We start from the raw sequence: 14,298 nt of genomic DNA on the forward strand, positions 1-14,298 counted from the left end.
TCAGCAAAGCCAACAGCTCTTGATGAATGCCCATTTCTGTTGGGTAATGAAACATGCAAGAATTTGTTTCCTTTTGGGAAGTTGGTGGCCGCCTAACAAAGTAGTTGTAATTATACCTCACATGCTTGTTGTCATAGTAGTAACAGTAGATGTCCCCCTTTCTGAGTACCAAGGGTAATCAAAACAAAACAGTGGTTTGTTCAGTTTTTAGAGGTTTTGAGTGTGGCTGGGTATTTTCTCCTTTTATGTATCTAGAGTTTTTTTTTTTTTTATAAAAAACACTGCCTTAATGGTGAATCAGACGGGTGTCTAGGGAGGTGGAGTAAGATTTTTCATGATTCACTCCTTTAGATTTCATTAAGGCAAAAGGTTTTGCATTAGTAAGTGGCGTGACCGTTTTATTTGGCAATTATGCGTTGACTTGAGACTTCACCTCAGCTAATTCAAGTTAATGAACTGTACCCACTGTTTGTAGTGTGGTGTTTTTCTAAAGAACGTGAACAAAAATATTGGTTACTGTGTCACTATTTGGTATAGCTCGTCTATGCTCTAATTTTGCTGACTGATTTATTAGTGTGTTAATTAGCTCGGATTAGCAGGCACCTATGTCTGTGCTGTGCACTTTCCTGACCTAGTGTAAGGTAATTACTTGGAGTTTCCTCTTCTCTTCTAAATGTACTCACTTCTGGGTCCAAAGAAGCTTCAACATGCAGGTCCACACACACCAGTGGGTGATGTCACAGTGGCTACATCTAACTTTTAATATGTGGGGTGCCATTAAGTCAGCAAATTTGATTCAAATATGACAAAAAGTACTGTGCAAAAGTCTTCAGCCACCCCTCATTGCTTTGAATTCTTCTTCCAAGTAGCCGGACCTTCTCGTAATGTTTAAAGTGGTATGGAGAGATAGTTCTCCGGGCTTTCTTTTGGCTGCTTTTGCCACTCACTTCCATTCCAGTCCTTGTACCAGACGATTTTCCGAGAAATCTTTTGGGTTTTTTTGTTTTTAAATCCACTTAACACTGACAAATGAATCATTCAAGAATAAAAAGGCTCCTAACTCAAGTGCTGAACCTGTGTTGTGTCCACATATAATAGACAACTTAGCAAAAAACCAATTTGCAATTGTATCTTTAGGCACTTTACCACCAGCCTGTCAAGAAAATTAATTAGTTCTCATTTCTTAGTTGAATCTATGAAAAATGCCAAACATAACACAGTTTGACAAGCATAAAATAGTGTTTTTGTAACGCAAGGTGATTCCCAAGGAGCTATTAGCTGAAAACCTGTCAGATCTAAGCATACTAAATAAAAATAAGGAAACTGGACAAGTGGAGGACAAAAGAAGCAACAGCCTTTAAAAATGTATCTAAAGCTGATGAACAGCATCCAAAAATCGCATCCTTAAGAAATCGGGAGAAATCCACCAAAGACGTGACACAGGATCAGATAGATGCATCTGGCACTTCATCTGATCCATTTGCTGTTTACTGAAGCTTCATCAGAAACGGCCTCAGTGGGAGGGTGGCTGTCGAGAAGCCATTCATAAGGAAGGGAAGCAGGGAGAAAAGGCTGAGGTATGCTAAGTAACACAATAACTGGACTGAAAATCAGTGGCAACAGGTGTTACGGAGTGAAAAATCCAAATGTATACGTTTTGGTTCAGTTCATTGTCAAAAAGTATGAAGGAGGTCAGCAGAGATACAGCAGTGAGTGTCTACACACAGTGGACGCTTTGTTTGAGGCTGCATTTCAACCAGTCGTGTTGGAGACTGTGTCAACATTGATGGAACTATGACAAGTACCATCGGATTTTGAGCTACCATGCAATACCATCTGAAGACCATCAAATGTCTGCACATTCCTGTACTGTAGTTGAAGTCTGTGTTTTATTGTGTGCATGTATTTTTTTCTCATTGCAGCATTGTATGTGTCAGGCAGTCACGTGATTTTGCGTTAAGTGTGCAGCAGAGATTCAAATAAAGGTGAGTTTAAGTATAAGGTGCTGTGTAGCCAAGAGGACCACCTTCAGGTTTTGAATTGTGGCCACAGCGACTAATTGTTTATATACGTGCTGGTTTTGTTGCAGATAAGAGCTACTTTGGTAAGTTCGGCTCTGGAGAGCTGCTGAGACTGTGGTAACGAGCTTTTTGTGAGGTCTCAGGCGTTTCTCAGAGGGTGGGAGGGCTCTGGGGTTAGAGGTTCTGCCAGATATCTTGTCTCGTTTGATACAAAGGAGAGCCTGAGGGCCAGGGAGTGAGCATGCAGGAGATCAAAGGACAGACTAATTGTTTCTGACTGCCCAGAGACACACGACTGATTGCTCTGTTACAGTTGTTGAATTTCACACACAGCTGAGAGGAAACCGACTGTGCTGGTCGCTATTAGAATAAAATAAAACATACGCTGCTGTCATGACAATGGCAACGAATCAAGACACAAAACAAGGTACATTAAAAGCTGACCCATTGCTTCCACCTTAAACTTTATTAGTTGTTTTTTTTGTGTTATAATTTAGCAAAGCAAACATCAAAGTATGAAGGCATCATTTCTAAGAACTGTAATTTCTCTGATCTTTAGTATGGCACCACTGAAAATAATTAATGACTCATACCAACATTTGAAACAAACCAAAACCCCTTTTTTAAAAATTAAAGAAAGAAAAAAATAAAACAGGTGTTAGCCATTACATGTACTTAAAAATACAAATCATCTGCAAGCAATACACAACCAAGAACTCATACATCTCCTCCTCAGGTCTGTGATTGTGATGGGTTTTTTTGTAATTTGATATGAAATAAGGCAGATTCATTCGATACAATTATAGACAATCTGGTAAGAAGACAAGCGAAAGCGAAGAAGACTGCAATTCTTGTTTATGTAGGTGAAGTTCAAAGCAATTTCCTGGCATGCACTGGAAATGGCAAAGGAAAGGGGAGGGGGGGGGGAAATAAAAACGAAGACTCAAATCGATTTGTTGAAAAGACACTCACATCCTCGTTTATGTGCACGGGCGTTAATGAACAGTTTCCTGGTTAAAATGAGTAAAGCTGCAGTCACGGCAGCAGCGGAGATGAGACTTGATTAGTGATGTTCAGATGAAAGGCCTGGCAAGCGGCACGTCGCCTCACAGACCGCAACGCGAATCGGGGCATTGGCCGATCTGACTAAAGAATGGAAATCGAAGCTGCGGCGGTGTGTGAGGAGACGTGGCAGGTGTCAGTGTGTCGCACTCCAAAGCAGATTACAAATGCAGGCTGTCGTCTCACTACCGAGTGCCATCGTGACTGTACTGGTGGCGTCAGTAAAAACTAAAAAGGATGGTTGATGTTTAGCATCACCCAGCCGGGAGTGTCAACATGTAGGAGCTGTGGCCGTTGTCCTCTGACAGCTTCGCCATGCTCTCACAGTGGGTTTATCAAATAGCAAGACTTGAACCTGGTTTATCTCATTGCACCCTTCGGGCAGAATGATGTATGACTCTAACACACAGTGAGGTATGGCTCATCTTTTCTGGTTGATATGTTCAAGTCCTATAAGTAAGGTTTTGTACATACATATACATATAGTACATACATATTTCAGGGATGAATAGTTTAACCAAGAGAGGGGAGGGTAAGTAAAGTTGGGAATGTGAGCATCTTGTGAGTAACTGGTTTTCCTGGGCCAGTGTCAGAGCCCATACTGACATGGGCCAGGCTGACACCAGTGTGGCCTTCGCACAGTTTGCTGGCTGTCAGATGAGGCTGATTGTCTTCCCTTCAGCTGGTCATTCTTTCTTCTCAGCGCCTGGATGGAAACAAATGACAAGACATTTCCTCAACACTCTGTCTTGAAGGCGTACTAGGAGCAACCCTTGAAGCTCTTTTCTAAAATGAACGTTTTTTTTTTTGGCGTAATCAGAATCATCATCATCAGAAGTTAGTGGAAAAACCCAAAAACTGTTGGTCATCAAACCTCATCTTTATTGATATACACTGATAATCATTAAGGGTAAAGGGGAGGTCGTCAAATGTTGTCTTTATTGTGAAAAGAGTTCAAGATTTCTGGCTGTGGATTGCATTAGACTGTAAAGGAGTACATAAATAAAAGCCAAATGAAACAAAAGCACTAATCTGTAAAGGCCAGTAAACAGGGATGACACGTACTTTATAACAACTCAAAGCTTCGTCAAAATCCAGCTCAGTGACGCTCGAAAAATTGTGTGCGGCAGACAGAGACATCGAGGCAGATCCGTTTCCTCTGTTCCCATTTCACCGCAAATGACGTGATTTTTGTGTTTGAAGATAAAACAACACATCAACTTTGCTCTAAAAATGTCATACAGTAAGTTTTGATGTTGTACTCTGGCTAATTTTAACGGCACACTATGAACTAACCATCTCCCTCGTACACAGTCCCACCCTGATGCACTCGGTTGTCCAGCAACAGGCTTTTTTTCCCCCTTTTCCTGGCTGCTTTGTCTGGCATTGTTTAAGCTCTCTCCTTTCTACACCAACCCGCCTACCTCTGCCAAGTTATTTCATATGCTGCTTCCCTGTCCTATTTATTCAACCACAACAATCTGTTCGTAGCAGTTGCTTAAATGAATTTTTTCTACCTGGAAACTATACGACGCCCAAATCCGAAAGCCATTTTTTTTCTTTTTTGGCTCATCGCTTCTTTGGACCCACACAAAGAACAAGCGTGTTCACAGAAATTAATAGCACTCTCCATAGATGACTACATTCAAATTATATGCTGTCTTATTGGCCTAAATCTCAATGAAGACCTGAGGATAACACCAGTGTAGTATCCTTATCAGATATGATTTATTGGCATTATTATTACCCCTACAGTCTGTTTTGGCTGCATGTTAAAACAATATGCTTTGCACACTTGATTTATTAAATGTCCAATAGTTGAGGGTGCAGGTAATTCATCATACTCAATCTCCAAAGACGTGCCGACACGCATATACTAAAATATCAGGGTTATAGTTGCAGACCTGAAATGGGTACAGAGGATTTACAAATGCATTTGGCCCTGAAGGAACACGTACTGCCGGCTGCCTGCCCCTACAGAGACAAGGAGATGGAGACAGACGGGGAGGGGGGAATGGAGACAAGTAGGGTGAAGCTGGGTAACACTTGGCTGTGCGCAGCGGAGGATTCTCGAAAAGAAGTGAATTTTAATTCAGCAGCTGTGGCCACTAATAAGAATCCACTTATAGAGATGTGTGTGACATCAGTGTGAGCCAGTAAGCGGGTGTGAGTGCTTCTTTCAAGCTTTTACCTTTGGACTGAGTTAGAGTTGAATCAGTTTGTTCCGACTCCTCGACAGGATCGTTCGTCTCTCCTAGAAGGGAGTAAAAGAAAGGAGAGCGGGGCGATATTACAAGAGGCCATGAAAATCAGGCAGCCCTTCCCACTTTTCTGTGCCAAGAAGCATCAATATAGCTAAACAAGCGCTGCCTCGCCAAGCTTGTGAGCCTGAGTTCGGTTTGTAGTTACAGTGGAGCTAAGAGAGACGGCTTCAGATCAGGACCAAAGATTACGCGAACATCTCATGATGATTTTTTTATATGTGAATTCATTAAAAAACTGACTTCTGTCTGCAGCTTCCCAGCTCTAAAATTTAAATGCATCTTTTATATAATCAAAGGCTAATATGTACTGTGTTGTGAAAAAAGGGAAGAAATTGAGGAAGGGATGTGGCTGTCAGGCTGTCTCTACTCTGAAAACGCATAATCTCGGCTCACCTCCACTGCTGGTGCCAGTGTCGTTCGTCTGAGAATCTGTAACATGGAGAACACACAAATACGCACATGTTAGCTATTCTAAAAGTCGATTCGTGCACGCAGATACGGTTAAACAGACTCAAGTTTGAGTAAACGCAGCCATTATGCAGGATTATTCAGCGACTCTTTGTGCTTTTGTCAAAATGCTTTATAACCAACAGAGTCGATCATCCTGGAACCAGTCCAGGATTTCATGAGCAAACATTTCCATTTATCCTGATGCTTCAACTCTCAAGCTTGGAATTTCAGCGCCTTCCTGAAGTGCAACACTTCAAAACGGAACAAAACAAAATCTGAGAAGGGAGAGAGATGCATTCAAAATTAATTACAAACCACCGTTCCCATAAGGCAGCTTGAGACCCCCCCCAACATCCACCCACCACACACACACAGACGCCCCCAACCCTCCTCTACACGCTTCCCTCTCCCCGTCTATCCTCCCCGTTACCTCTGTAGTCGCACAACTCCTTCGTAGTCACTCCCAGAGCAAACCTCCGCACTTCCCCCTTTTGCACCAGCAATCAACCAAACAAAGCAGGCCATAAAAATAACCACACTCCCCAGGCAGTCTGGTGATAATGTAAACAAATACAACTGCTTCGGCATGATAGAAGCAACCATGGAGTCTAAGGCTGCTCCGGTGTTCTGTATGTTCAGAGGAACAAGGCTGCGGTTGAGGTCATTATACACTCACGGTTGTAATTGCAGGTATCTAAGGTCCTCAAAGCGAGATGAAAGTTTGTGCATTGCACAATAGCTTTCCCTCGCCGGCTGTCTCACTAGGACTCTGTCAGCTGTGTAGAAAATCCATTATACTGCTTCTTCAGTATAAAACTGATTTAATCTGTTGCAACATATTGGGATAAATTTCTCCTCTCCAAGACACCACCGGGACTCAAGGACTGCAGAAAAGCAGGAAGGATGAAGCAACAACAATATCCCCCTGCTTTCTTTTACTGTTTGATCTGTGGCATGGAAACAGCCTTGGAATTATATTATGTCCTTTTTATCTTCTGGTTATTTATAACTTGGATGTTATTTTTTATTGCTTTGGCACAATGCCTGTGATTTCTATCAGTAATAACGTAATTATACTTAGGAGCATAATTGATGTGGGAAAATAGTAACGCACGCACCATATGTAGACTACAAATCTTGATTCGTTTGTGCTTGCCAGCAGTGCGACAAGTGCGCTTCAAATTGTTTTTTTTGTCTCCTCCAAGTAGTAATTGGTTTAAATTATCTGGCTTAAATGAACTTATTTAAAACTTAATTTGAATTTTCTGCCAGTCTGTCCCCAGATCCCAGACGTGACTTTAAGTAAAACGCTATCAGAACCAACCAAAATGACTCATCCAGATGAAAAATAACCAGAAAAGGAAAGCAGCTTTAAATAACCCAGAATTTCCCTTTAATGTCTTCTGGCTTATTATAAATTAATCAAAGAAGCAGATTTTCCTGCTGTAATAGACTAAACTGACAGGAAGCATGACACGCACATTGTGCCAGATGTGTTTTGGATGTGTTACCCGTATGGCATCAATAGTGAAGTAATTAATTATGCATACGCATCAAATGATATGCCGTTCATTAACGCTTTTCCACATAATCTCTATGTGCATTAAAGCTGATGGCGAGACGGGAAATGCGCCCGACACTGGAATATAGCCTCCGTCGTATGAACTAGCTTAGCATGTCTACGCGTAGCAGCAGGAGCTCACTGAAGCAGCGGCCTCATTCCAGATGCTCCTTTTTTGTTCTCTCCTAGGTAATGACAACACAGTCTTGGAGCTAGAGTAGCATCCTCCTCCCCTCCCCTTTCGACACCCAACACTGATCAAAATAAAGGAAAAAAAAGTTCAGATTTTCAGTTGTTTGTGGCTTCAGCTTCTTTCTGACTGAAGCTCGGAGGGAACAGCAGCATTGGTTTGTCTCGTTCTCTAATTTGACTCCTGTGTGCTGACAGTGAAAGGGCTATCATTTAGAGGAGCATCAGAGGGTGCTGTGGTAAACACATAAACAAGATTTTTTTTGGGGGGGAGAAGAAAAATGGGCCTCTGGTGAAGGAGAAGCACAGTCCACAGAGGGCAGATAAGAAAAATAGAAGAAAAACAGAGTGAATTGACTACTCCCTCAGCAGGGAAAGTGGACAGCTTACAGCAATGTTTTTTTAATACCAAGGACTTGAGGGGTCCTTGATGGTGACCCCCAGCCTCCATGCTGGTATGTAAATTACGAGCATTCAGCCCTGGTTACAGAATTTGTATGTACATGGGTTAATGTGAGTCTACAGAAAGAGGGCAAAATAATTGAGAGCTGGTGACTGTGCTGGCCTCTCTGCTGATTGCTTATCAGCTGACTTCTTCCACTCGAAATTCTTCGTGCATAGCTTGGAGCTGCGCTTTGGGTCATTGTCTTGTTGTAGGAGGAAATTGGTCTTTTTCTTTGTACTCTGGCTTGAAGGCCAGGATGCAGGAGTCACCTCTTCAATGTTGACACCGAGACCGGTGTTTTGCTGCTGCCATTTAATGAAATTGCCAGTTGAGGACCTGCGAGGCATCTGTTTCGTAAAACAGAGATTCTAATGTACTTGTCCTCTCGTACACTTGCGCAACAAGGTCTCTTAATTCTCTTTCAGCTCTACTAAAAGCCACTTTGTGTTGTTTTGTGAAGAAAGCAGAACACGTCAGGGCTGTCGAGAGATCAGATTTTTCCTTTCGAGCGATCACGGCCACGACGCTCATTCACGGGAACATTATCATAGGAATAAGTCAAATGCATCTATAACCTTATTTCCTGTCTGTCTGTCAGCTTGTTAGCAAATTTAGTTAATTTTTGCAACAATTCCACACCGCATGAACAAATCTGAGACTGTAAAGATTTCACAGCTTATAGAAGCCAAAGATTTCTGCCAGTTATGCTCCAATCTTACGGGTAAAGATAATGAAATCCATAATTTTAGTATGTTTTATGTTTTATGATGTTTTTATTACAACACACTGACATCTCTTTTGGGGTTTTTTAAATCCCAGACACCGAACTAGACAAATGCACTGCTTCTTTAATCAGCACAGCAGTTTTCAGATGTGCTGTCATAACTGGAATTACTGATCAATTATGCATGAAAGACTTTACATTAGGTGACAAAATCTGCCATCCCAACAGATGAGCGACCCCAAATTTATGAGTGAGGGCGTGCAAAAGAGAGACTCGACTTCACTGAGACCGGCAAACTTGGATGAGGTGACTGGTAATGAGATTTTCCGAAAGGGTTTTTGATCTGATTCCACATATTTGAACTGTAATCAGTTATTATCGGTCATGATATCATCGTGTTTTGCTGAAGACGAAGGAGACGGAGATCAAGCCGGACTAATTTAGAGATGGGCAGAGGTCACCCGGAATATCAGAAACATTTCAAACGTTAACTAACTTTTAAGTTCTTTAACATTTTTTTCTGTCATTTCAGCCTTTTAGAAGTTCAGTTAAAAACATCCTGGAGAGAAAAACCATCAAGAAGGAGGAAAACTGCATGCGCTCACATTTCCACACATGAGAGAAGGGAGAGGAAGGAAGAGAGTTGGGCATAAGTCACCCTCGCATGCAGACAAGCAGAAAATTACATCCCCCCACCTTCCATTCATTTATTAGACAAGCGGTAGTTAGCGTTTTGTTGGTCAGCATTAGTATACCGCAGCACAATATTCAGCGACGACAGGAAGTGTGTTTGAACTGCAGCAACGGCGAGTTAAAATGTGAAAACAATGTTTGAATAGGAGACGGATTTTTGATTAGCTGTAGCTTTTGTGTGATAAGTGTACTCATCATTGTTAAATGGTGTTTGTCATGACCACCAGCATTTCTGCTTTTACGCAACTTTTAATGGTCTTGTCATTCCAACTCAGCCAGGGAGGGAGTCCCCATGGGTCACCCACATAGCAGCATGGGAACCGTCTCTGTTTAATGTTCCAGACAGGAGCCGTGAGCAGAACAGGAGGTTCCCTTTGTCCTTTAGCCACAGGACATCTCACAGTCTTTTTTAATCTCGTCATCTTGAGCAGTTAAAAAAAAAAAACGAAAGAGAAAAGAAAAAAAATCGATCGAGGTGTAGAAGTGTCTGCGCTCTACAGTGTCAGTTCCCTTAGGAGAATTTCTTCTGTTCATTTGATCCTTAAAGCATGGCATGGTAGGCTGGTCTGTTGTGTCTGAACACATCTCGGAGCTTTGATCCCAAGCAGATCACACAGGTGTCCAGCTGCTTCCACTCTAACAATGAACATGAGCCGTGGCAATATCAGTCTAGGAACAACTGAAAGCCATCAGCACATGAACGGTTCACTAGAGAATGCACGACGTCTTGCACTGAGTGCATTAAGTACTTCTATTTTGCCTGAGTTCAGTCTGTTGTTTGGAGCTTTTGTGATGCAGTTGGAGGGCCGCCGCTTGTTTAAAGGCACGTTATCTTGAGAGAAAAAAGAAGGAAAATGTCAAGGTCGATGCCAGTATCTGTCGGTGCTCTATTCTTTTCAGGGGGATAAGAGGAAAATTATTTTCAGAATGTAAACCGGGTGGTCTACGGGGGACTCGGGCCTGGTCTGTCCTGGGTTATGTATATTTAACAAGTATCAAAGAGTCCCTCATTGAACTTTGCATGGGCTAATAGCTTTGGGTCTGATATGCCTACTGCAAAGATAATTAAAGACATCCCTGCTCAGGCAAAACAAGAACGGGTGGAGCTCAACAAGTGCCCAACCAAAAGAACTAATGAGCTGGTAAATGTGGAAAGCAACCCATTTTCATATGTTAATTTTAAGTTTGTAGTACATGCTTGTGGAAATAGCTTAGCTGCATGAGCTGCCACTCTCAAAGCAGTAAAAAGAGGAGGGGATTTTGTAAAGGGAGGCAGTAGGGGGTGGTGGTGGTGCTGGAGGCAGCATTTGATAGCTAGAGTTTTCTCTTCTACGAGATGGAACACTGTCTGACAATCTGAGCCAATTAAAGAGCATTGAGCTGTGACCTGCGGGCTAGGGAGATGAAAACAAGCCTGTTCAGTAAACACTGACCGCCCCTCTCTACTGCTATCCTCCTGAAAAGCCAAGAGTCTTCATTAATATTCTGCCTTTCTTCTCCCTAAGAAAAGGCCAAGGGGTTGTGGACACTAAGTAGCATTGTGCTCCCCTGCGGGTTTGGGTAACCTTGCAGTGGTGGCTGCGGTGGGGTGGCTCCGAGTTGTGTCAGGGTCCTCTAAACAGACTGAAAAGGCCCAAACTCATTACAGAGGCCTGGGCCATGCTTGACAAGATGAGAAAACACAAAGTACTCCGAATGAGTGAAAAGAGAACAGGACACCATCTGCTTTGGGGTTAAGCTACTACTTGGGGAGAAGTGAAGATGATTAAAAGGCAGCCAGCAATGGCAAGAGAAGAAGGGGGTTCAGATATGCTACAAAAATGACCAGTGGCAATCCTTTGATAATGCAAAGGGTTTGAAAGAAACACGAAAGCCAGTAAAAATGTTGTCTCCATTGGCAAAGTCTCTCCTTAATCTCTCTTTTTAGTCTTTTTCTATTACCCATTTCGTCCAAGGTAGTGCGAGAAAGTCACCACCGTCTGTCAGAAGACAACAGGGTGGATTTTTTAAAAAAGAGCCAGAACACTGTGATGCAAAGAGATGAAAGGAATAAGTGAATAACTGATTAAGTAAAGAAGTAAGAGAGGGAGACAACACAAAAATAGACACGGAAGGGAAAAATGCAAAAAAGGCCTCCCCCTGTGTGACCTACATACCTGCTAAACCTGCTGTCAGTGGTGGCCTGCTCCTCTCTCATCACTCACTGAATTACTTTACATAATCTTTAGACTCTCCCTGTGCTGCTAAAGGGCCTGCTGCAGGTAGATGCCTGCTGCTGTTTTCAATACCTATTGTGGTTTACTATATCAAGACACAGACGGTCTTGCAGGGGGAGAGACGAATCCGGCGCTCGGTGATCCGGCTAACCCCTGTGATACATTAAAATGGGACACGTCACGTCTGAGCGAGGTGTGGAAGAGGCATGTTTGCAGAGGATGGCCCGGGTGTGTGTGTGTTGCCGTCTTTGCAGTTATGCATTGACTTGCAGTTATGAAGTGATGCCTCTTCTGGGCAGCTCAAGGTTTTCCTTATGGATTGGACTGGTCAATATAATCAAAGTGCTTGTCTAGACTGCAGAGAAAACAGAAGCCTGGGCAGAGCAGCTGTTTATCACCGAAAGGTCAGAAAAGGAGCAGCTTGATTGGCGAACCTCATTAAAAGCACCACGTATATTTCAGCAGTGGACGTGGACGTAACAGAGACATCATAATAAAGGACAAAGCTGTTCACCCTCTTTCTCTGCAGATATATTTTCAGTGATACATTTTAATGACATAGCATGACGGCAAAAAACTGTATGGTACTGAAGTTGAAACTGATGAAGCAAGCGAACATTTTGTTCTCAGAGTTGATGTGGTAGAAGCAGGAAAAACGAGTGAGCGTTAGGGTATGAGTGAGTCTGACTAGAGCCAGACTGTGATGGCCAGACGACTGGGTCAGAGCGTCTCCTAAACTGCAGTAATCAGTATCTATCAAAACTGGTCCAAAGAAATTCCAGTGGTGAACCACCGACATGGTCATTGGTCAGAAATGGCCATGTGGTCCAAACAGACGAGCTACTGTAGTTCAAACTGATGAAAAGTTTAAAAATAAAGTGCATCACAGCTGGTTGTGTGTTAGACTGCATAGCCGTAGAACAGTCAGGGTGCCCATGTGGACCCTGCCCGCCCAACTAAAGTGCCAAAAATTGGCACATGAGCATCAGAACTGAGCTTGACAATAGAAGACAATATTGGGCTGATGTTATATATAGTATAATGTTGGACTGCAGCAAATGAATATTTTAATTTTTAATAAATCAGTTCATTATATTCTACAAAAACTGTAGACATCAAGTCTCCCATCAAGTCTTCCTCTCCCCCTCCAGGAGACAGGGAACCCATACAGAGATCACTCATCATCACTCAAACAGCGTCTTTTGTGTCTGTGTGTATTTTATAATATGTGTGTCTCGGTGACTGTGACTAAAATATGTTCCAGACATTTCAAAAACACATTTGTTGCCTCTCTTCTGGCTGACAAATTCTCTCTCTGCTGAGAGTTGATTCATTTGCCGTTTTTGTGAACCAAACAGTGGGTGGGGACGGGATGAGAGAACTGATCAAAAGAGGAGCTTCAAAGAAGAAGAGAAAAAGTGTAGCCTGTTGGATGAGGCCCCCTCTCTTTGAAGCCAGCTTCTGGGCCAGAGGTGACCAATGTAATGGACACTGTAGACAGTGTGTGCTGCTCTCCATCTCCAGCTAAATGACCAGAGTTCTGTGTTTCTCCACAATGCAAAATGATCCAGGCTGCCATGTGGGAAATATATGAACTGTTTAGGTGTTCAAATAAAGAATATTTAGCTGCACACTGCTAGGTAGTCGAGTCAGTCGTTTCATGTGTCACCATGGCAACATCAAGCCTGTACCTAACCATGTTCATCAGTTTTTAGTGCCCCTCGACAACAGTGCTTTTTTTGGTTGCTACTAACAGTTTTTCTGTATATTTGCAGCACAATCCAGTATGCGGTTCGCTTTTCACACTTTGCAGCATAAATTATGCGCAATGGGCTGTCACATTAGTGAAGATGGTTTGTTTATTTCTCTGTGTTTGTGGAGTTGCAGTGCATTCAAAGCTCTCAGTGCCACTGTAAGACGGCTGTATCCTCAGCCTTGACAGGAAAGTGTTTACTGAGGTCACGGATAAAAGGAGCAGGAGGGATGTTTTCCTGTATATGTATACTTTTTTTTTTGCAGCCAGAGGAGTCGCTGCCTATTGGTCATTAGAAAGAAGGTTTAAGATGCTTCTGTGTTGGCATTACGATTCTGACTAGAGTGTTGTGCTATGAAACGACGCGAAAGAGTTAGCGAGCTACGTGGAGCGAGCTTCAAGTCGGAAGCGCCACAGTAGCTCTCTTTAACCTGCCTAAATCGCCATGGTAACTCGTACTGAACACATTGCCTGGTCAGGAGGTTATGTTCAAAATTTCACCGATTCTTTTATTTACAGCACATTTTAAGTGCAACATCGATTCTGTGACTCTTGCATTGTCTCGTGAGTCTCCAGGTGTTGATCCTGAAAATGTCTAAATGTTACTTTAGTCGATTCTAATATGCTGTTAAGTCTCTTTTAAACTCCTGGATATGCAGCTACCAGAGCGCAGAGCACACATCAACACCTGTTCCATCAATAAAATAAATTTCACTTTGATCTGCTGACAAACTAAAGCGATTTAATTTCATGTTTAAATGAATGCAGTTTAAAGTTTCAGACTCTAATGTGAAGCCATCACCTTACAAATGAACTCAGCCGTAAAATAGTAAACTTGAATAAAAATGTAAATTTAACTTCTCTGTATGTTAAATCACCAGATTTCTGCAGCATTAATCTCTCATGTTATTTGTAACACT

General features: G+C 42.4%; 1 protein-coding gene across 1 annotated transcript in view; it reads right to left on the reverse strand.

The window, feature by feature from the left end:
• Positions 1–2,449: 2,449 nt before the first annotated feature.
• The window catches only part of macrod2 (mono-ADP ribosylhydrolase 2), a 409,646-nt gene continuing 397,797 nt past the window's right edge, over positions 2,450–14,298 (reverse strand). The window contains exons 16-18 of the mRNA XM_006806942.3: positions 5,741–5,776; positions 5,275–5,337; positions 2,450–3,789 (exon numbers count right to left, since the gene is read on the reverse strand). Of these exons, the coding sequence (XP_006807005.2) occupies positions 3,770–3,789; positions 5,275–5,337; positions 5,741–5,776 (119 nt within the window). The 3' untranslated portion in view covers positions 2,450–3,769. The remainder of the gene's footprint in view (positions 3,790–5,274; positions 5,338–5,740; positions 5,777–14,298) is intronic.

The sequence above is a fragment of the Neolamprologus brichardi genome, chromosome 13 (genome assembly GCF_056152115.1).
Source record: "Neolamprologus brichardi isolate AB-2024 chromosome 13, ASM5615211v1, whole genome shotgun sequence".
NCBI lineage: Eukaryota > Metazoa > Chordata > Actinopteri > Cichliformes > Cichlidae > Neolamprologus > Neolamprologus brichardi.